At 36.0% G+C, this 23,418-nt stretch overlaps 1 protein-coding gene across 2 annotated transcripts; it reads left to right on the forward strand.

The window, feature by feature from the left end:
- Positions 1-1,996: 1,996 nt before the first annotated feature.
- Positions 1,997-23,252, forward strand: LOC124383190 (CASP8 and FADD-like apoptosis regulator). Of its 2 annotated transcripts, none has more exons than XM_046845626.1 (10): positions 1,997-2,078; positions 12,427-12,723; positions 13,023-13,128; positions 14,622-14,757; positions 16,268-16,332; positions 16,454-16,514; positions 17,144-17,190; positions 17,833-17,914; positions 18,140-18,647; positions 20,657-23,252. In XM_046845626.1, exons 2-10 carry the CDS (start codon positions 12,431-12,433, stop codon positions 20,784-20,786), a joined length of 1,428 nt encoding a protein of 475 aa, XP_046701582.1. In that variant the 5' UTR covers positions 1,997-2,078; positions 12,427-12,430; the 3' UTR covers positions 20,787-23,252. The 2 variants fall into 2 exon arrangements, with proteins under 2 accessions (XP_046701582.1, XP_046701583.1); XM_046845627.1 differs by lacking the exon at positions 1,997-2,078 and adding an exon at positions 11,699-11,719.
- Positions 23,253-23,418: the final 166 nt, after the last annotated feature.

Here is a 23,418-nt window from a genome sequence, read left to right on the forward strand (position 1 = left end):
ACACTCTCACACACACACACACACACACACACTTTCTTTTTTCCTTTTTTTTGAACAACTTTATTAAGATTTCTTTTGTATACATTTTTTTTTTTGTGTGTATTTGTTCCACAGCATGGAATCTGGTATTTTAAATCTATTTAATGACTTATAGCAGATTTTACCACAGCATTTCAGAATTTTTATTCTGTGTTTCAGAAGGTGTGAGTTTATTTTCTGGCATTATCCTTCAAATATTCTACTTATGGTCTTATATATACGCCATCTATAGTAATAATCATTCAACAGAACTGTATTTAAACAAATCCAGTATCTGTGTTGAGCTATTCATTAACCATTTAAAGGAGAAGTATCCAGTGTCAAACTGGAACCCACTGTTAGAAACCAGTACAATTCCCAGGGTCTTTTATGGGTGGGTGGGGGGCTTTTGGCGAAGACAAACTTGTGTTCTTAGTGTGGGGATTTCTTTTTTTTTTTGTTTGTTATTCATTTTAAGAAGTAAAAAAGACGAGGGTGTGGTGAGGGAATTTCTGTTTATACACCTACAAATGGTTCAAATTGGAAAAGAACTGCTGTAGTACATGAGTAATATAAACACTTCCTATAACAGTTATTTATTTATCCATTTACATACTTTTTGCAGTACTTGTATTAAAGCTAGTATTAAAAGAAGCTATTGGACAGTGTGTTTTGCATCCTGTATAAAGGCATGGATTCATTGATTCAGTGTCTGTAACTGCCCTTTACACTGTGTCATTTATGTACTGTACCAACTGTAAATGGTTCCAATGACAATAAAAGTTTGACTTGACTGTATATAGTGGATACAGTACACTGAAATGACACAAGGTTCCTACAGGAACAAGGTGCTGCATAATGGAGCACTAAAGTACACAGAGTTACACAAGGCAATACAGAACATACCAAGATGTGAGTCAATACTGGACTCCAGAGAATTTACTTTGAGTCATTCACTGAAATCTGTTAGAATCTGCTTGATCTTCGCACTGATCCTCTAACTCTGGACGATGTCTCTTCAATTTTGAGACACTCAAAAATTTGATTGGTTTTCCATGAACAGCCTAAAGATCCATGACGATATTGAATTGATTATTTAATATAAACAATTGTATAAACAGTTTAAATGAACAGGTCTGCATTTAAGGACCCGTCACTGTGTAGTAAATCTCAACAATGATGAAACTGTAATGAACTATTCTAATATAAATCTATTGTAATGATCTAATGACATTCAGTCAGGGCTTGAATTAAGTCAAGTCTTATTAGGGGGGGGTTCCTCAGGATGTAATTCATATATTTAAAAAATAATAAAATAATAGTGGGGACCCCCCTAAGTCTCTTTTTTACTTGTCATGGGGGGTCCCTAATGCCTTATGGGGGTCCCCACAAAGGATGGGTTCCCTTTAGTGTCTGGTTCCTCTAAAGGTTTCTTCCTCTTGCCAGTGTTTTCACCACTGGCACACTCCTTATGGATAAACATACGATTATAACGATTATAACGAATACATTTTTAAATACAGCTTTATACCTGCTTTATCTCTTTAAAGAAAGAGACAATTGTTACACACACTCTACATATAAGAATGAAATGATATTAAAGAGTTTGTTGCATGTAAAATAGGACTGTTCTCAGAAACAATAAAGGACCAAGTGTTCCCCTTTTTTTCCTTTTTTAATAATTAACAGTATAGTATTATGTCATTCTGTATGTAAAGAACTTTCCTTTTTGATGGGTTTTCCTATAGTCGCCTACTGTGTAATACGTGTTTTCCACTTATCTGGCAACACAGAGGTTCTGTAATACAACATTATTAGGGTTTATTATAATATATTATATATTATATATTATGACACTACTATATTAAAGTCATGCTAGACCTGATAGTAGTTTATGAATGGATTACTCGTCATTATTTCCGTGTTTTTCCTCTCCATTACTGGAACAACACCATATATGTGTAACTTCCGGGGAGAGGGGGGTCAGTTCCTCTTTGACTTTCTCTTTCTTTATTTCGTCATGGAGAACTTATAGTTATATCCTCACAGAGCACCTGAAGGTAAGACATGCATTTATGGCGCTTCAGGGTTTATAATAATTAACAATAATTATAATTATTATTATTATATGTTAAGAAGTAGGTTACTTCAAAGATCTGCGTGTTGCTTGTTTTTTTTTTTTTTTCATCTTCCTAATCCGTCTTTGGCTCTTTGTAATATTTTAGTCTTTATTTGATATAAGAATATACTCGTGACATTTTTGTACTTCACCTGATATGTTTACGTGAAACATGAATAGAAGTGTAAGATTCATTTTAGATGAAAACACGCACTGAGGTGTAGTATATTATTTATATAGTACATCCTCTATATATATATATATATATATATATATATATATATATATATATATATATATATATATATATATATATATATATGTCTACTATATATATATATATATCCTTTATACACTGCAGTAAACCAGCCGCACTTTACTTTGTGTTGCGCGTCTAATCGAGCACTTACGGTATGGGTGGTGAGGGAGGTCAAAGATGTAAAGGCGTTATAAAAAAAAAAAAAAAAAAGACATAAACAAATAAAAACATTTACTGCATTTTCAATCATGGTGCACATTTAAACATTTTTCTTTATAGGTTTGCTCATTCTTTCAAATAAGTCTTATTTATAGTCTCCCTGTCTATTACTTTATTAAATTTCAACTCATTTTACTGTACAGTTTTTGAGAAAAGTGAAGACAAAATCACTCCAAACACCAGTGCATTTTCAATCATGTTCCACATTTAAACACTCATAAAACATTTTTCCTTTATAGGTCTTTCAGATTATTCTTATTTAAAGTGTCTCTGTCTATTACTCTGTTTTTAGAGTGAATTCTGAACATGATTGAAAATGCAGTGAGATTTAGAGTGATTTTGTCTTCACTTTTCTCAAAAACTCTACAGTAAAATGAGTTGAAATTCAAGACTTTAATAGACAGGGACACTGTAAATAAGAATAATTTAAAAGAATAAGCAGACCTATAAAGAAAAATGTTTAATGAGTGTATGAATTCTGAACATGATTTAAAATGCAGTGATGTTTGGAGTTATTTTGCCTTCACTTTTCTTAAAAACTGAAGTAAAATGACTTGAAATTCAAGACTATAATAGACAGAGACACTTTAAATACGAATAATTTAAGAGATTAAGCAAACATATAAAGAAAAATGTTTAATGAGTGTATGAATATGGAATATGATTGAAAATGCACTGAAATTTAGAGTGATTTTGCCTTCACCTTTCTCAAAAACTCTACAGTAAAATGAGTTGAAATTCAAGACTATAATAAACAGGGAGACGCTAAATAAGAATTATTTAAAAGCTTGAACAAACCTATAAAGAAAAATGTTTTATAAGTGTTTGAATATGAAACATGATTGAAAATGCACTGGTGTTTGGAGTGATTTTGCCTTTACTTTTCTTAAAAACTGTGAAGTAAAATGAGTTGAAATTCAAGAATTTAATAGACAGGGACACTGTAAATAAGAATAATTTAAAAGATTAAGCAAACTTATAAAGAAAATTGTTTAATGAGTGTATGAATATGAAACATGATTGAAAATGCACTGGTGTTTGGAGTGATTTTGCTTTCACTTTTCTCAAAAACTCTACAGTAAAATGAGTTGAAATTCAAGACTATAATAGACAGAGACACTTTAAATACGAATAATTTAAGAGATTAAGCAAACATATAAAGAAAAATGTTTAATGAGTGTATGAATATGGAACATGGTTGAAAATGCACTAAGGTGTGAATTGAATTTGTGTTTACTTTTCTCAAAAACTCTACAGTAAAATAAGTTGAAATTCAAGACTATAATAAACAGGGAGTCTCTAAATAGGAAGTATTTAAAAGCTTGAACAAACCTATAAAGAAAAATGTTTTATAAGTGTTTGAATATGGAACATGATTGAAAATGCAGTGATGTTTGGAGTGATTTTGCTTTCACTTTTCTCAAAAACTTTACAGTAAAATTAGTTGAAATTCAAGACTATAATAGACAGAGACACTTTTCAAATAAGAATCATTTAAAAGACTAAGCAAACCTATAAAGAAAAAATGTTTAATGAGTGTATGAATTCTAAACATGATTAAAAATGCAGTGATGTTTGGAGTGATTTTGCCTTTATTTTTCTTAAAAACTGTGAAGTAAAATGACTTGAAATTCAAGACTTTAATAAACAGGGAGACTCTAAATAAGAATTATTTAAAAGATTGAACAAACCTATAAAGAAACTTTTTTTTATAAGTGTTTGAATATGAAACATGATTAAAAATGCACTGAGATTTATAGTGAATTTGTCTTCACTTTTCTCAAAAACTCTACAGTAAAATGAGTTGAAATTTTATAGAGTAATAAACACGGACACTCTAAATAATAACTATTTAAAAGATTAAGCAAACCTTAAAAAAACGTTTGAATATGGTGATTCAAATGCACTGATTTTTGTTTCTTAACAATTGTACAGTAGAATGAGCTGAAAATGAATTCAGTGATAGTCAGGGTCATTTATTAGCAAACATTTAAAGGAAAGTAAAATAAAAGAGATTTTGCTTTTACATTTTACTGTATAGTCTCAAACAGCATACAGTAAAGATGTTTAAATATGGGCCTTGATTTTATATATATATATATATATATATATATATATATATATATATATATATATATATATATATATATATATATATTTTACACCACAAACAAGAAATTGTATTATTTGTGCTTTGATTAAAAAAAATGTATTGCTATTTTATGTAATTTTGTTTTTTTATAATGGAAATGCCTTTCTGAAGCATCTTTACATCTATTTTGGCCACGCCCACCACCCATACTGTAAGTGTACGATTAGACGCGCAACACAAAGAAAAGTGCGGCTGGCTTTACCGTGTATTTTCAAGCTGCAGCTGATATATCAGATATTTATTTTTAATACATTTTTGTAACAATAGAAAACATACTTTTACATTTCTACTTGAGTGAAAGTATAAAAGTTGTCTTTTTTAATGGACAGTATAGTATAAAGTCCAGAACCTTTGTACTTTTACTTCAGTAGAAATGTAAAAGTAGTCATAGTTCTGCTTTTACTGAAGTACAGGAATAATACCAAATTACAGTGTAAAACTCTACAAAAAGCACTGGCTGGAAGAGTAATTACTGGTTATTTAAACGAACCAAGTAATATTTAAACTAAAACTATTATGGAAAAGAAGTGTATAATTTACCCATATAGTAAAATCTATATACCGTAATGATGCTATTAGCATCTGGATTATTGCAGCACTTATAGTTGAAGTATAGTTGTACATGAATTGTGTTGTATTTAAATGTATAGAGTATTTACCTCCGTTTTCATCAATGAAAATGACATTATAACTGTATGGTGGAGTTTTTTTACATTCACATTTTGATGAATGATCCATGCAAAGTTTGTTGTAGAAACAGGTTTTTTTTTTTTTATGTGTACTGAAATGCAGAAGATACTGCTGACACAGCAAGCATCTGTTTACACAACTTTAAAAAAATAAATATTAGGTCACCATTATCTCAGGTCATTTTGTTCTAATCATTTTGTCCTTGAAAACCAAGCCCCTTTTCTTTGTTTCATTTTCTTGTAGTTTTCCCCAAATTAAGTTTGGACATTGCGAGAGGTAGTCTCATACTGTAATGTAATCACAGCTGTGAAACAGATTGATCATTATTTCACAATCTTCAAGGGTTTCTTCACCTGCCAAGGTTACATTGTTGTCAAATCAGCCTTTTCCACCCACTCGAATTCCATTGTGCTGAGTCATTCATTCATTCATTCATTTATTCATTCATTCATTCAGCATTCGTTCACACAGTTGTTTTGTCTGGTTAGGGGCATGTTTGGATTTAGAGTTTTGTTCTGGGTACAATGGAAAGAAACTGGAGAACCCAGTGGAAACCATACTATATATATATATATATATATATATATATATATATATATATATATATATATATATATATATATATACTATAAGTATGTATAAGAGAGAAAAAGAGAGAAAGTAGTTAAATTCATTACATAATTAAAAGTCAATTTCAGGGAATTTATTTGGAAAACTGTACATTAATATTCTTCTGTTTTTACTCATGGATACCAAACATATTACCCAGAATATTAACCTATAAACATCTACTTAACAATGTACACAAATGCCAATGCATTATCACATATATTCAGGGGAAAACTATCACCACATCAAACTGTCGTCATATTTTTTATCTGTTTGTTTTATAGAAAATGATGGAAATGTTCATATTGTATAAACGCAGGTGTTTTCAATTTCAAATGTAATACAAATAACTAGAATCAGTTCTGGACCTGATACTGGCATGTTGATTATCTCACACTGTGATATGTGGTATATTTATGGAGCCACCCAGATGAGGATGGGTTCCCTCTTGAGTCTGGATCCCCCCTCAAGGTTTCTTTCCTATGCCACCTCGGGGGAGTTTTTCCTTGCCACAATCGCCACCGGCTTGCTCATTAGGGACAAACTTACTTATAAAGAACATCTTATTCATTCTTTATCACCACATTATCTGTGTAAAGCTGCTTTGAGACAATGTTCATTGTTAAAAGTCTATACTAAGGGCTGGATGATGTCATCTGATTCTGTCAAGTTTATTTCTATAGCACTTTTTTACAACAGACATTGTCTCAAATTATCTTTACTGAGTTTAAGAGTTAAGGTGAACGATGTGTATTTACCCCTGATACACATCCCCTCGCAACCATGGCAACCGTGGCAAAGAAAAACTCCTTTAGATGTTATGAGGAAGAAACATTGAGAGGAACCAGAGTCAAAAGGGGAACCCATTTGTGTGATATTAAGAGTGTGATTATAAATCTTTAAACAATACAGAACACTGGAGAGAGAGAACTAACATGAGCACTGGAATGTAAGATTATGAGTAATGTTCTTTCTACAGTCTTATACAGTCATTTGAGGTTATGGAACCAGGAGCTACTGAGCAACTCATAAAATAGCTCAACATTTGAGATCATAACAGATCCAACACCAGCTTCTTCATGCCAGAGCCTTTAAACACTCAAAGAGGCCCAGTGTTTCCAAACTGTACATGAGGTGGAATCCAATTGGCGCTGGTACGTCTATAGATGGTTCGGGATGTTTGCAGGGTCGGCATCTACTTCTTTAAAGGTCCACAATTTTCATGAGGTGGGACGTGACTGGATCTGGCGCAACCTCAGGATGCCTTGAGTAAAACAAATTTAGAGAGAAAAAGAAAATTTGACAGTTGTAAAATCAAGTATAAGATTTTAACAGCAAATTAACTACGTTCAGTTAAACATTGAATGGGAAGTTGTAGCTCAGTGGGGAGTGTTGAAGTTCAGTCGGAAGTTCATAAGTCCAAATTCCAGCATTATCAAGCTGTGGGGCCCTGAGTAAGGCCCTTTGCCCTCAACTGATAGATAGATAGATAGATAGATAGATAGATAGATAGATAGATAGATAGATAGATAGATAGATAGATAGATACTTACCTACTTACCTACTTACCTTCTTATATATATATATATATATATATATATATATATATATATATATATATATATATATATATAAAACATACAGGTTATAAAATAAACATTAAGTAAATAGAATATTAAATAGATTTTTTTTTTTATTTTGTTTCCTGCGCTACTGCTGTACACACGTAGTTTGTTTGCAACAGTGGTTTACAAAAGTACCTGTACTTCTGTAATCTGATCCGAATATCAAAAGTAAAAGTATTTCTTATACGCATCTACTTGAGAAAGAGGGTCTTTGCTCTTTTGAAAGTAAAAGTATTGAGGCATGAATGAGACCTTGACATTTTTTTGATTAGATGCAGTTCAATTGCATATTTATTTTGGCTCACATTATAAGGCAACTTCTCACGCTATCATTTTTCATTTCTCGTCAAAAAAAAATCACCAGTATCTGTGCAGGGGATCAGGTATCATCACCAGGATTCAGTTACTCATTACTTTTATCTCAGTATCATTTGAGTAAAGGGAAAAGCCTGCATGACCATTACCTGTAATTAGGGAATTTAGCAGTCAAGCATGGGTTTGAAAATGACCCATTAGGATGGTGTTATGTCAAACCACGAATCACGAACCATGAGGATGGAGTTGTGTTGATACTGAATTCTGGATTCTGATTGGTCAGAAGGTAAACTATATTGCCAAAAGTTTGCAGACACCTAGTCATAAGTTTGGCATGTGCTTTTGAGCATCACATTCTACTTTTAATCCTAATTTTTCTCTTATAATTCCCTCCACTCTTCTGGGAAGATGTTCCACTAGATTTTGGAGTGTGATTGTGGACATTTGTGTTCATTCAGCCACAAGGGTGTTTGTAAAATCAGGTACTGATGCAGGTGAGGAGGCCTGGGGTGTTCTAATTCATCCCAAAGGTGTTCAGTAGGGTTGAGATCAGAACTCTGTAGCAGGCCACTCAAGATCTTCTTCCCCAAACCATGTAAAACATATCTATACTGGCTTTGTGCACAGGGGCATTGTCATTCTGGAACTCTAGTCCAAGTGAAGGGAAAACTGTCATGCTACTGCACCCAAAGACTTTGTGGACCTCCAACTTTGTGATAACAGTTTGTGGAAGAACGACATAAAGCTGGAAAAGTCAGGTGTCCATTACTTTTGTCCGTGTAGTAAATGTTGGACTGTTTTGGGCACAATATTGCTTTATTCCTGAGGTTGGATTAACCCGTGGGCCAATGTGCATTTTAATATATTAGCACAAAACAACAAATTGGCTGGAGATGGGTTTTTTTTTTGGTTTGTCAAAAATGGATTACAAATTGTACACATAGTGGATTTATCTACAACGAGATGTTTAACAGTTTCAGAAGAAGCATCCGGTATCTTCTTAGATTTCTGACGAGATTATTGAGACTTGTTGCTGGGTAACATGATAAGCTTTATTTTTGTCATAGTATCTGCAGGGAAGGAGAAAAATGTTAGCAACTATATACAGTATAATACACTATAAGTGTGAACAGGAACTAAGATGTTTCTTGGAAGTTGCACAATTCTAACTAAGTATATACAGACTTACAAGTACAGTGTTGTGTAAAAATTGGTAACTGGCAAATTGGTGTGGAGTAAGAAGAGTACACCATTTCTTTTTTACTTTGTAATGAACTACATCGAACAACTTCTCTTAACTGCACAGGCTAAAATGTTTTTTCTTTTTGCAGGACTGTATCTCTTCTTCATCTTTTTCTTCTTTTTTTGGCTGCTCCCATTAGGATCATCTGTCTCCATACTACTCTGTCCTCTACATCTGCCTCTTTTAACCCAACTACCTGCACAAACCTCCTCCTTGTTCTTCCTCTTTTTCTCCTTCCTGGTGTCTCCATCCTCAGCATTCTCCTACCGATATACCCCATGAAAATCTTCAGCTCTGCTACATCCAGCTTTGCCTCCTGTCTTTTAGTCAATGCCACCATCTCAAAACCATACAACATCACAGCTCTCACCACAGTCACAGAAACTTTAACTTTCACTCTTGCAGATACCCTTCTATCACAAATCACTCCTGCTATCACTCTTCTCCACTCATTCCACCCTGTCTCGAACACACTCTCCATTACTTTGCACTGTTGCACACCAGGTACCTGAACTCCTCCACCCTTACCACCTCTTCTCCCTGCAACCGCACCCCTCCACTGCCCTCCCTCTCATTCACACACATGTACTCTGTCTTACTCCTACTGACGTTTATTCCCCTTCTCTCCAGCACGTACCTCCACCTCTCCAGGCTCTTCTCAACCTGCTCCCTACTCTCACCACAAATCACAATATCATCCGCAAACATCATAGTCCACGGAGACTCCTGTCTGACCTTGTCCATCAACCTGTCCATCACCACCTTGATCACCGATCCTTGATGCAGTTCAACCTTCACCTTGAACCAGTCTGTCGTTCCTACTGCACACTTCACTGCTGTCACACTGTCCTCATACATGTCCTGCACCACCTTCACATACTTCTCTGACACACCAGACTTCCTCATACAATACCACAATTCCTCTTTTGGCACTCTGTCTTTCTCTAAATCCACAAACACACAATGCAACTCCTTCTGACCTTCTCTATAATTCTCCAACATTCTCAAAGTAAATAATGTGTCTTTGGTGCTCTTCCTCGGCATGAAACCATAGTGTTGCTCACAGATGGTCACCTCTTCTCTCAGCCTGGCTTCCAATACTCTTTCTCATAACTTCATGATGTGATTGATCAACTTTATTCCCCTGTAGTTACTGCAGGTCTGCACATCTCCCTTATGCTTAAAAACTGGTACCAACACACTCCTTCTCCATTCCTCAGGCATCCTCTCACCTTAAAGAATCTTGTTAAACAATCTGGTTAAAAACTCCACTGCCATCTCTCCTAAACATCTCCATGCTTCTACTAGTATGTCATCTAGTCCTATCGACTTTCCAATCCTTATCCTCTTAATCGCTTGTCTCACTTCCTCCTTACTAATCCTATCCACTTCCTGCTTTACCATCTCCACACCATCCAACCTTCACTCTAATTTTCCTCATTTATCAGCTGCTCAAAATACTCCCTCCACCTTCTCAACACACTCTCCTCACTAGTCAACACATCTCCATCTCCATCCTTTATTGCTCTAACTTGCAGTACATCCTTCCCAGCTCGGTCTCTCTGCCTGGCCAATCGGTACAAATCCTTTTCTCCTTCCTTAGTGTTCAGCTTCTCATACAGCTCCTCATATGCCTTTTCCTTGGCTTTCACCACATCCCTCTTTACCTGCTTCTGCATCTTCTTGTACTCCTGCCTACTTTTCTCATCTCTCTGTCAATCCCAATTTTGTTTCACCAACCTCTTTCTCCTTATGCTCTCCTGCACTTCCTCATTTCACCACCATGTCTCTTTTTCTTTCTTTCTATTTCCAGATGTCACACCAAGTATCTTTCTATCTGTCTCCCTCATCACTTCTGCAGTAGTTGCCCAATCATCCAGCACCTCTTCACCACCACCGAGTTCCTGTCTGAACTCTTCCCTGAACCTCACACTACACTCTTCCTTCTTCAGTTTCCACCATCTTATTCCTCTTTCAGTCCTCCCTTTCCTTCTCTTCTTCACCTCCAAAACCATCCTACCACCATCCAATGCCTTACAGTCTCCAATCTCCTTCAGGTTGCATCTTCTGCATAGAACATAGTCCACCTGCATGCACCTTCCACACACAACATATCTACCTTTCTCCTCTCCATCACATCAGCTATCTCTCTCCCTTTACCAGTTATAGTACCAACATTTAAAGTACCAACATGAACCTCCACTCTCCTGCACTGCTCCATGGCTGCTCATCAGGGATAAATACACATCGTTCACCTTAACTGTTAAATTCTGTAAAGCTGATTTTAGACAATGTCTATTGTGAAAAGCGCTATAGAAATACACTTGACTTGACTTTTCCTGTCGTCTCTGTAGACGTCTTCCTCCTCTCCTTCTCTTCCTTCGGCCAACAGTAGCCCAATTTCCGCCGGTACCCTGTTGGCTAACGATACCTGTGGCGGTCGTTGGTAATCCGGGCCTCGACCGATCCGGTATGAAATTCTGATTCGTGATCTGCATATTTGATTTGACATGTTTTTACGCTGGATGCCCTTCCTAACACAACCCTAATCATTTATCCGGGCTTGGGACCGGCACTAAGAGTGCACTGGCTTGTGCCTCCCTAATGGCCCTGATTTGTTTTTATATGCTGGTATTCAGGAATTCCTTTGAAATGAACTAGATGTTGGTGACTAAACGGAAATCTGTGGTTTTGCTGTAGCAGTCAGTTATGTATAAAAGAAAGAGTTTCCATTTAAGTGTCATTAGAATACAGATGTGGCCATTAAGAACGCTATCTGTATATAGGAGTACCTTAAAGCCTTAATGATTATTTGACTGCTAGGTAATTACTAAGCTTTTCTATATCTAATTCTTCACTATAAGCATGACCTGTCATTAATATTTGAGCAGTTAAAAGGTTTCTGCCTTCAATTGAAATCCAAGGAATTTTTTCATAACTGGATTTTGATGTATTGTAAATTAAAGAAGATTGAAGATATTGTCGATTATATTGTAGATTGAAGTCGATGAGTTGTTTCTGTAGACCTTCTTCTGAAAGACTTCATGCTGGAGTTGGAGAATAAAGATTAGGACTTGGATTTATCTCCAAGTGAATTTGGTGTATTAAGGGATGATAGTACTCGTTCTTCTTGGAGTAAGACAGCATAAATCATTTTCCTTGACTTTCTGTTTTCAGAATTATGTCCTTATCGACGGATCTCTTACGCACCATCCACCGAATAGCTGAAGAGCTGAATCCAGAGGAGTGCAAGCGTTTGACGTATCTGTGTAGAGAGTTTCACACGGAGCGAAGCAGCGCCAGCGTCAAGGAAATGTTGCAGTCTTGCATTGTCCGTATGAACACCAATCAAATCTTTCTAATGGAGCTGATGCTGAGGATGAAGCGCTATGATTTGCTTTCAGAGCTGTTGGGCATCAGTAAGTCTGAGGCTGAGAGGCTTTTGGAAAACAGCCACAAGATCTCAGATTACAGGTAGTTCAAATGTCCATCATCAAACTTATTTTTAAGTGCAAGTCTGTAAATGATTACAAATTTATTAGAAACAATACAACTAATAGTTATGATATTTGAATCATCTGATGGTGAATATATTCTTGGGTGTTTATTAGAGAAATTGTTATTTATAAATAATAAATCAACTGCTGTTGACGACTGTGTAAAATATATTTTATCTTAAATATATTTTATCGCAAATAATGATGTTAAATGTATATAAATGCTCCTACAATGTTTAAGCAGCTCTCTAAGACAGCTGTTTTTCTCCTTTTTAGAGTGCTAATGGCCGATTTGAGTGAGGACGTTGGATCAGACGATTTGGAGTCGCTGGTTTTCCTGCTCCGAGGAACTCTGCCCAAAGAGAAAGTGGAGAAGTTTGAGGTATATACCATAGACTTATCGTGTCCTCTTGTATTTATGTCACGGCCTTGTTTTGGAAATATCACCCGAAATTACCCTGCCAGTAAAGGTTACGTTCTTTTTTTTGTTTGGTTTTCATTCTAATGAAGCTAAAAACAGAACTAAAGCTATTCTGTGTAAAACACATGATGACTGGGTCTGGATTCCTGCTGGGGATTTTTAACATCTGCCTGAGTGGGATTGCGACCTTTCAGTCCCCCGGTAGTGACGTATCAGGTTTTTGCTTTGTAAACCACATCAAAGCATATAAATAAAATCCAAAATCCATGTAAGTGGAAAGAAAACTCTTTTCTTTCTCAGCAAAATAATGTACAGAAACGTATGCTATTGACCGCACAGGATCTGTGATGAATGACGGTTCGTGCTCAGATGGCCTAGATTTTAATCTAGACCATGCACTGCACTGCATCTCTCTTTTAAATAATGTTCTTGGTGCTACATATCCTTACCATGATATGCAGCATACTAATAATACCTAGAATACCTGATAATAACCCTAATGTACCTGAGAACAGGTGCACCACCTGTGCACCAACAGGTGCATTACATTCTATGTAATGGAAAGGGGGCGGGGCCAACTTGGGTGTGTATTTAAAAATAGCTGAAATTTGAGTGAGGATACAAATTACAAAGGAAAATGCCTCCGGTGTATATATTTAGTTTGAAAACACGTCTGGAAACGTGTTTGGGGAACACACTACCCAGTATTTGGGATATATTTAATTATCAGACGTGGACAAGTTCAAAGTAAATGTAATGCGTTACTGTTGTTAAGTAGCTTTTGCGACTTTAATTTACTGAAGTATTTCCATTCGGGCAGACTTTAACTTTAGCTTTGTTATATTTCTACTTTTACTCAATTACATTTTGCGAAATCAGTCACTCCTTTTTATTTTTACGAATGTTTGAAAACTAGTCCATCACCCAGCAAACCTCCAATCAGGTTAGAGCTTGTTTTGATTGGCTCTGGGCTGGTATCCACTTATCACCAACAAACAGTTCAACATCAGTTCAACAGCAAGCAGAACATTTAGAGAGGAATCAATGCCGAACTCGCCAAAACACCTGTGACCTTATTTGCGTGATTATTTTTAAGAAGTTTTGGCCTCGTAATAATTCTAATAGATATCAATCAGTGTTTGACTCATTAATATCATTCTATTAAAAGATTGTGTGCTAAAACTGAGTGGATTAAGCAAATAATCTTGCTCAAAAAAATGATAATAGGAACATTATAGCCATAATAACTCATAGTACTTTGTGTACTTGAGTACATTTAAAGGCAAATTCTTTGTACTTTGAATCTAGCGAAAGTTCATATCAAAAGTCATATTTTACTGATTGTATCTACGTTAACTCAACTACATGGTTTGTGTACTTGGTCCACCACTGAGGATTATAGTGTATTATTCTGGTAACTAATGACCGCTACAATCACGCAACCTTCTCAATAGTGCTTTCTGGATGTGGTGGTGGAACTGGAGAAGATGAATCAGATCTCCAGCACCAGGGTGGACATGATGGAGAAATACCTGAGAACTATCCAACGTGTCGACCTGGCCAAGAGACTCAACCAGTACCAGAGCAGAGGTGGGAAATCCCACAGCACTACTTCATGGATTTACTGTAATAGTCAGAATCGACCACCACGTGCACAGTCTGCAGTTTTATTACGCTACATGGAAAAAGACAGCTCCTATGCTTAGCGTTCTCATTTCCCTTTGCCTAGTATTTGTTCCTATATTTAGGTTTCATGTGAAACTGCGTGGGTTTTTCAGCTTTTTAGTTTTTTTACAATTAGGTTTGTTTCCTATTGCATCAAGATGTAATCATGTGCTTGATCAGTTCGAAATGTACAGCACTCATTGGCCACTTTAATGCGAACAGCCAAAGACCAGGTGTTGGGTTTTTTTTTCGAGTTTTTTAATTCTCTAGTATATATTATCATACCATACCATACCCAGTTTATTGTTTTTGGCTGACAAGCATGGAACGTGATAGCTTCTTCTCCTGTAAAAGACATTGTCCTTATTGAGATGCTTTTCTACTCTGAAACTTGTTTATTTGAATGCCACCTGGCAGCCCGAACCAGTCGAGCAATTCACCTACTTTACTGTGTTCCATAACCAGGCGTTTTTTACGTCCACAAAACTGCTGCTTACTAGACGACTTTATTTTTTCTGCACCATTTTGTGTAAAAATTTGAAAGAAATTCTGTGAGAAAATACCAGAACACATGTAGTTTCTGAAATACTCGAACTAGCAAGTATGCCACCCACATTAGATTTTTGTCAAGATTTGTATTTGGAATGTAGTTTTAGTTTTGATTTAAGAAAGTTCCACTTTCAGAATAAATATGATTTGTTTTTCATCTTTACCTGAAGTAGGCTTGTTTTAACTTATAATCAGAGAAGCCTGGGTTTTTTTTGTTTTTATTGGCAGAGGAATACACTGATATTAGCATTCTGGATTTTGGTATATCTATAAGGGGTAATGACTGCAGACTTGTAAATGTTTTTATTGGGGCATAATTAGGCATCAATCATCCAGAGCAGTTTGACAAATTATAGAGAAGTGCTACACAGATTAAATATTAAACGTCATGTATTAATTTGCACAGACAGTTCTGGGAAAGTCCACAGCATACCTTTTCTTACTTATAGTACCCAAATAATAGTTTTCATTTTGATTTTCCTACAACCCCCACATCAGGGATGTTTTAAAAAAAAAAGCTGCAAAATCTTGGAAAGTTTGGTATAAAAATTAAATAAAAAAATTCCCCCTTTGCAGTCTACGACACATAATTGCATTAATAAACACATTTACACTAACATCAGACTGCAAGGTAAAGGTAGCTGTACAGGGTGGAAAAATATGTAGACTGGGGGAAGGGTTTATGATGATCTGGCAACCTTTATCAGTTAACTGGCTTTAGTAACTCCATTGACAACAATGTTTGTGTTACCATTAACCATTTCTCACTTCCTCTTTGTTTCTGGGTTTATTCACAACTTCTAGCTCACACTTATTTCCATGCTAACAGGAAAGAAGTCTGAGAGAAAAAGGAAGAATTATATTTTATTATTGTTATTTTTTACAGCCAAAACACAAAGACCTTCCGCAGTGAAGACGAAAGACGACAGACGGCCTTGTAAAGCCACACCGGTCAGTAAAAAAAACATCCCTGAGCTCATACTACCCCTCAATGCTTTTCTATGATTTGATCAACGTCCATACACATGGTGTTAATCCATACAGCACACCCTTTCCTCTCTCTGTCTTTCAGCTGCACACCTCAGCTGCATTCACGCCCACATCCTCCTGCACCAGGAAGTTCACGCCCTGCGGTGAGTTTGGACAAGAGTGCAGAAAATAAATATAAAGACACCATAGTAGTGTACTGTTTGTTGCGTTATTTTTAAACGGTTGGATCGTTTCATTTTGATAAACGAATGCATTTATAATATTGTAGTATTTAGTTGTTTAATTAATAAATAGTACTGTGTACTTTATTTGCAGTATTCTTTTGATGCAGTACTACTTATGAAATATTTACTGCAATTATATTTCTATGTAATTATACACATATATAAGTGGTAGCTCAGTGGGTAAAGTTCGATGCTACTGATCATAGGGTCGGCGGTTCAAGCTCTGGTTTCACCAACCTGGCACTCTTGGGGCCCTTAAGCAAGGCCCTTAACGCTCTGTGCTTCAGGTATTCTGTAGCATGACTCTCCCTGAGCTCTGACCAAACACAGAATTTCACTGTGGTGTAAAGTACATGTGTAATGCACCTTTCTGTTACCTTTAAATATTGTCTGCATATGTTTTTAAGTAAGCATATACAGTATAAAGGCATGCATTATTAATTTCTTAAATTTAGGCTTTTTATTTACACATTTACGAGCACATTTTAGTTACAACTTCATCGTGTTTTGTATTTCGTTTTTTTTCAAAGTTCAATCCTGTTTTTCAGGTAACACTCCAGTACCCCAGGTAGTCTCACCCCACAGACCCTGTGAGGTAAGTTGCATCTATCTATCTATCTATCTATCTATCTATCTATCTATCTATCTATCTATCTATCTATCTATCTATCTATCTATCGATAAAACATACACTATTTTGCCAAAAGTTTGCAGACACCTGATCATAAGTACGGTATGTGCTTTTTGAGCATCGCATTCCCAATTTTCTGTTATAATTCCCTCCACTCTTCTGGGATGCTGCTCCACTAGATTTTGGAGTGTGATTAAGGAGATTTGTGCTCATTTAGACACAAGGGTGTTAGTAAAGTCAGGTAGTGATGTAGGTGAGAAGGTGAGGAGGTCTGGGGTGCAGTCAGCGTTTACATTCATCCCAAAGATGTTTAATAGGGTTGAGGTCAGAGCTCTATAGCAGGAGATCTTCCACTCCAACTCATGCAGAACATATCTCCATGGAGCTGGCTTTGTGCACAGGGGTATGTTCATGCTGGAACAGGTTTGGGTCTCCTAGTGACCCCTTTCTCTTAGCGAAACGAGGGTGTCAAAATACTTTTGGCTGTGTATATAAAATAAGGAGATCAATAAAACCACTCCTTGTAATTATGGATGCCAATCTTATAACCAATACATTTGTACCTACAATGCACTGCACTCACTCTAACTCTTTCTGTGTAATCAGCAATGGGAGGAGGAAGTGTACCGAATGCGAAGCGATCCTAGAGGGGTGTGTGTGATCATAGACTGCGTGGGTAATGAAGGAGGTGAGAAATTACGATTTCTATTGCATTACCATACAGAATATTGGATTATAAACATGATACAGTCTATACTGGGATTAGTTTTATAGTTTTTGGTTTGCTTTTTAAAAAAAAAAAAAAACTTAATTGCAAAAGGGTATGTCTCTACAAGGTGAGGGACGTAATATGAATGTAAGACCTACTGCTGGGTCTTAAGAATTAAACACTGACTCAATTCCCTCCTTACAGTCCAACTGGAGCGCTTGTTTTCGAGCCTTCACTTCCGCGTGAGCCTTTACATGCTGCTGAGCGTCGAAGACGTCCGTTCCTGCCTGCAGAAAGTCGCCAAGCAGGCTGACCATTGCAGTATGGACGCCTTCGTCTGCTGCATCATCAGCCGTTCAAACTCGTCCCGACTTCTCGCTACCGACTCATCCGGCCTGGGACTTGACCTGAACATAGTCCGTCAATTCTTCACACATGACTGGTGCCCAGGACTGACAGAAAAACCCAAACTCTTTTTTATCCAAGGCTACGAAGTCTCTCAGTCAGCAGAGCGCAACGGCTTGCAGGATTACGAGGAAGGAGAACTGGAGACGGACAGCCCCGTCCATTATTACAGAGAGAGGGATGTACCGAAAGACGCAGACGTCTTTTGGAGTCACTGCTGGACCAATGAGAAGCAGCTTGAGGACAACAACCATCATTCCGTTTATTTAAAGTCCCTGAAAAAGGCCTTAGTTGACGGACAGAAAGGGTGAGCATGTAACGCCTTGTGCCAACTCCTTAAAATGCATTTTAAACTTTAAATACGGAGAAATTATGTGTGACTAGAATGTAACAGGGCTTTAGAAAAGGATAGAGTAGGTCCTTATACTCTTTATTTGTAAATATTAAGACTAAAGCATAATTATATTTATATATAATTTATTTATTATAACCTCACAGAATGTATTTGTTGTTGACGTTGATATGGAGTACCATGTTAGCTCTGATTTCTATTGCACAGCTATGGTTTTTGGATGTGCGTGGCAGTTTTGCTAGAAAGGGTTCTTTCTCCCTCCTATTTTACCTAATTTGGACTTGGTCAGTTCCTCTGAGAGACAGAGCAAGAGCTGGAATGCCTTCCACTTCCATTTCAGAGCACGGACAACAGTACACTCTTGATCTCTGCGTATTGTCAGGATTCAAACTCGCCATCCATCCATTGGAGGATCGGCCATAAACTTTTCCATTCCCCCATTTGGGAGACAAGCGATAGATTTCTCCCAGCATAAAGATGTGAAGAGTTTTATCTTCTTTTCCACACAGAAACGAGAAAACTGAGCACTAGGAACTTGTTCTTAAGTGTTTACACAGTACTTGGCGGTATTGAAGGTTAGGCGTATTACTGCGTATTCATATTGTGTTAATCAGCTATAAACATCAGGAACAAATACACCAGGCGGGGTCATGGAAATAGTGTAAGACATGCAAAACATCTGGTGAAATACCAAGTTCAAACGCTAGATAGCAGATCATTCAAGAAGTGAAAGTATTTGAGAACAGGATGCACTCTGACCATATAAGGATATATGAGCTTATAAGGAAAGTGGAAAGAGGAATGAGGACAGATTTTAATTCTCACCAGAGAATTAGAGCGGATATGACAGTAGTGTAGTAGTAGTATATGTAAATATTAATAGGTCCATGACTGCAATATTGATCCAAAGCAGTATGGAAATTGGAGCACAATTAGGTATCAGGTATCATGTGTGGATCCACATATTAAACAATGTGGATCAAGAATTCGAACAATATGCTTACAAGCTTATATAATAAATAAATGTTTTTGTGAGTTTTTACTAAATTATACAAATCTATTCATAACAATCATAATATAATAAATTAAATCGTTTCTCATCGTTGCCTAGACAACGATACAATACATTGATACATATGAAGCAGTTACTGATCTGATGCGATACGGTTTCACCCCCATTACGATGCAGTGGGTAATCTCTTAGTTTCAGACAGACTGCAAATTATATCTTTATTTAAATGACTTCTGACGCATGGCCCTTTCACAAACAGACCTTTTAAGTGCAAAAAGATTACAGATCTTTTCCTGTTCTGTCTCCAGGAAGATGCAGCTCTACCTCTGCCATGTTAATCCACTGTGACTCTGTATTGTGATACGTCACATTCACGTAGCCGAGCGAAACAGTTTAGCGAGGAGAAATAAAACTACATAGAAAATATTGCTCACACATTATTGGTCACTGTAAATAATAAAAGTATAGCGCATCTCCTAATAATTATGTATAGAAATTTTTGTTTACCGATGCAAATTTTTTGTAAAAACAATGATACGAATGCCAGCTTGTATCCAATGCACACTTTTTTTAAATCGATGCATCACATCGGTAACCTTTATGTGTTGAATGACACAATGAAATGACTTTTTACGTTTTAGACGCACGATCCGTAATGTTTAAATACGTAAAGGTATTGCGAATTAGGTCCAAATGTGACCTAATGTCGCTGTTTGTCACCACATTTTGGTAGACTCTCCTCAACCAGTGTGGCTCATCACCGATGGTTTAATGGGCTGCCATGAACAACCTAGAAAAAGTAGCAGAAGAATAATAAGAAGACATTGAATACCAGAAGGGTCCTGTGCCCATTGGTACTCGGGTCCTAAATAAGAATAACACACCGGACTAACTGTAATATTACTAAAGCATGTTATCCACTCCTAATGGTATTACATCTGTCCTGTTGCAGGAGGATTCATCTGGTGGACCTTCACACGATGGTGAATCGAGACGTGTACGCTTATAACAGAAGCCATCCAGGATCGGCGTATCACATCAACCTCAAACACACGCTACGGAAAAATGTTTATGTCTCATGAGATAAATCGTCGTATTGATTTAACGAGCCTCTGCAGAAGTATTTTGTTTTTGACCAGTTTGAACTGTGCTGAATGCAGATCGGGTTAATTGTATCATTTAATTAGACTAGTCAATTAAGCTAGCAGTACAATCGTAATTGTATCTATATACGCGTGGCAGAATCTGGAAAAATGTTCGATTCTCTATTTTTTTTAATTTTGTTACAATATTTTATTCGAAAGTCACATTTTGTATAGTCTTTCATATTCTGCACAACAAATCCTTAAAGACGCAATAATAATCATTCACATCAGTCATCCTGTTCAAAAGATTGCACACTTTATTGTTTTGTTTTTTTTTAATTAAGAGGTAATAGTCGTTTAAAAGTCCCTCAGTTGCCTTTCATGGATCGTAAATTACTATAGGTACTAATAGAAAGAATCCCAAATTATTGGAAAAACTAAATAACAACTCGTGCTCGTGGCTCGGATATTGTTCACACACCTAGTGGACATTTGTTCCCCCACCTCGGGTGTCAGGAACAGAGAAGAGTTTCCAAGCATGTCTTCCTTATACCCAAGCATCAGTGTTTTAAATCTTGTGAACCAGTGGAGGGAGCGTAGCAGCGGGTGGGGGAGAACTTAGACGTTGTGTAGCCGGATAAGAATCAGTTGCAGAGCTCAGAGGTCTATCAGAGGGAGATCACAAGATGCTGAAAAACAAATTAACGTGTCAAGTTTAATGATTTTGGCCAAGCTGTCACAAAACCTTAAAGCCATGTTCATGCAGGTAGCACTACACAGTTACCTACCACGAGGTGTGTGTAAACTTTTGAACTGGTAAAATTTTTTTTAAGGCGTAAAATATTTAGTTTTGACTACCATATTCACTTCAATTCTTTTTATTTGTATAGCACTTAACAATGGATATTGCATTTGCTATCGATATACAGTAATATAAACATGTACTATGCGAAATAGCTTATTTATGGCGGGACAAAAACAATTATTATACAGAATCTGTGAGGCGAATGAAATCTTAGGACTTTATCTGTAGCTACTAATCGTGAAAGCCCACATGATGGCGGCGTTGCCATTACTTTAGTCCGAAAACCCTCCGAGGTCTGAGTCAGTCCTGAACATTTCAAACAGCTGTAGCTTGTGAATTATGTATAGCCTATATACATGAATTTGTCTGATATGTTTTTGTTATTTATTTATTTATTATTGTTCATAACATTTTTTTAAATAAAAAGTTTTGTCATTAAAATTATTAATATTTTTTTTTAATAATGTTACCAAACGTGATTAATATATAAAAAAAAAATCTTTACAACTTCTTCTAACATAATATATAATAATATATATTATATACATAATATATATGTATGCGTCTATGACATCTGGCTGATGCATTTATCCAGAGAGAAGAAGAAAATAGAGTAAAATAAATAGTAGTTTTCGAAAATATATTTATATTGAATTTTTAATAGGAAAAGTGCTCATTTCAGTATGTGTAGACGAGGTAGATCGTTTAAAGACAGCTACTGATTAGATGAAGTTTGTTCCACCAACTCAGTGAAGGAACAGAGAAAGGTTTTAACGGGGATCTGAATCCTGAGAGATGGTGGGACCAATCTAGCAGTGGTTGGATAAGAGGGAGTGTGGTACAGTGCAGTGTGAGGTTGAGGTGTGTTGATCGATATTTGGCTTTGTAGGTCATTTTTAGAAAATAGATCATATAATTATTTTTTATTTCTGGAAATGTATATCCATACTGTACATAGAATTTCAGTCAATATAACAGAAAATGTATTTAATTTTTTATTATTATTTTTTTCATCTTAAGATGCAGCTCATACACAGTTTACTCAATGCTTTTTTATGCGTGTATTTTATCCAGCTATCAGTAACACCACATCGTAATCTACAAGATTTTATTAATTATAAATGATCAGCTCAGGATCACTTTTAGGGTCTATAATGCACACGCTCTGTTTGTTGTATTTGTGCTTTATTGTGTGTAATGTGAACGATTTCTCCAACACGGCTAATACCGTGTGATGACATGCTAAAAATATATGTACTTATACTTTGCTGAAAAATTGTTAGAAATTCACTACAGTTTTCTAAACCTTTTCCTCTGAAAGAATGAAGACCAGTTCATACAAGTGAAATATTGTAAAAAATGAAGGCAATGCAAGTCAATGTAATATTACACGTGATATAATACAAACTCTTATACACACACTAAAAGGAAATGTACTATATAAATTGCATTTTAATATCTATTGTATTTCACAGCAACCTTTAAGGTTTTGCAGTGTGTGTTTCAGTCACCTGCCACCACCGTCACTGTGTGACAGCATGAATCTACACTCTGAGGTTGAAAAATATGTGCAGCTCGGGTTTTAATAATACTGTGTAATACATGTGTATAAATTATATATTTGCTTCTGGAAAAAAATAAACATTTTGACGAAAATATTCGGATGTGGTCTAATCTACTATTATTATATATTATTATAGATTTTAGTATTAGAAATGAGTTTATTAGAGGGACAGTGCATGTAGGATGTTTTGGTGACAAGGTGAGGGAGGTGAGATTGAGATGGTTTGGACATGTGCAGAGGAGGGACATGGGGTATATCAG

This window comes from Silurus meridionalis, chromosome 3 (assembly GCF_014805685.1).
Source record: "Silurus meridionalis isolate SWU-2019-XX chromosome 3, ASM1480568v1, whole genome shotgun sequence".
NCBI classification, from domain to species: domain Eukaryota; kingdom Metazoa; phylum Chordata; class Actinopteri; order Siluriformes; family Siluridae; genus Silurus; species Silurus meridionalis.

Coding starts and splice junctions, on each gene's coding strand:
- LOC124383190 (XM_046845626.1), top strand. CDS start 12,431: ATGTCCTTATCGACGGATCTCTTACGCACCATCCACCGAATAGCTGAA. Junction 17,191..17,832: donor CACCCCACAGACCCTGTGAG/GTAAGTTGCATC, acceptor CTGTGTAATCAG/CAATGGGAGGAGGAAGTGTA. Junction 18,648..20,656: donor TTAGTTGACGGACAGAAAGG/GTGAGCATGTAA, acceptor GTCCTGTTGCAG/GAGGATTCATCTGGTGGACC.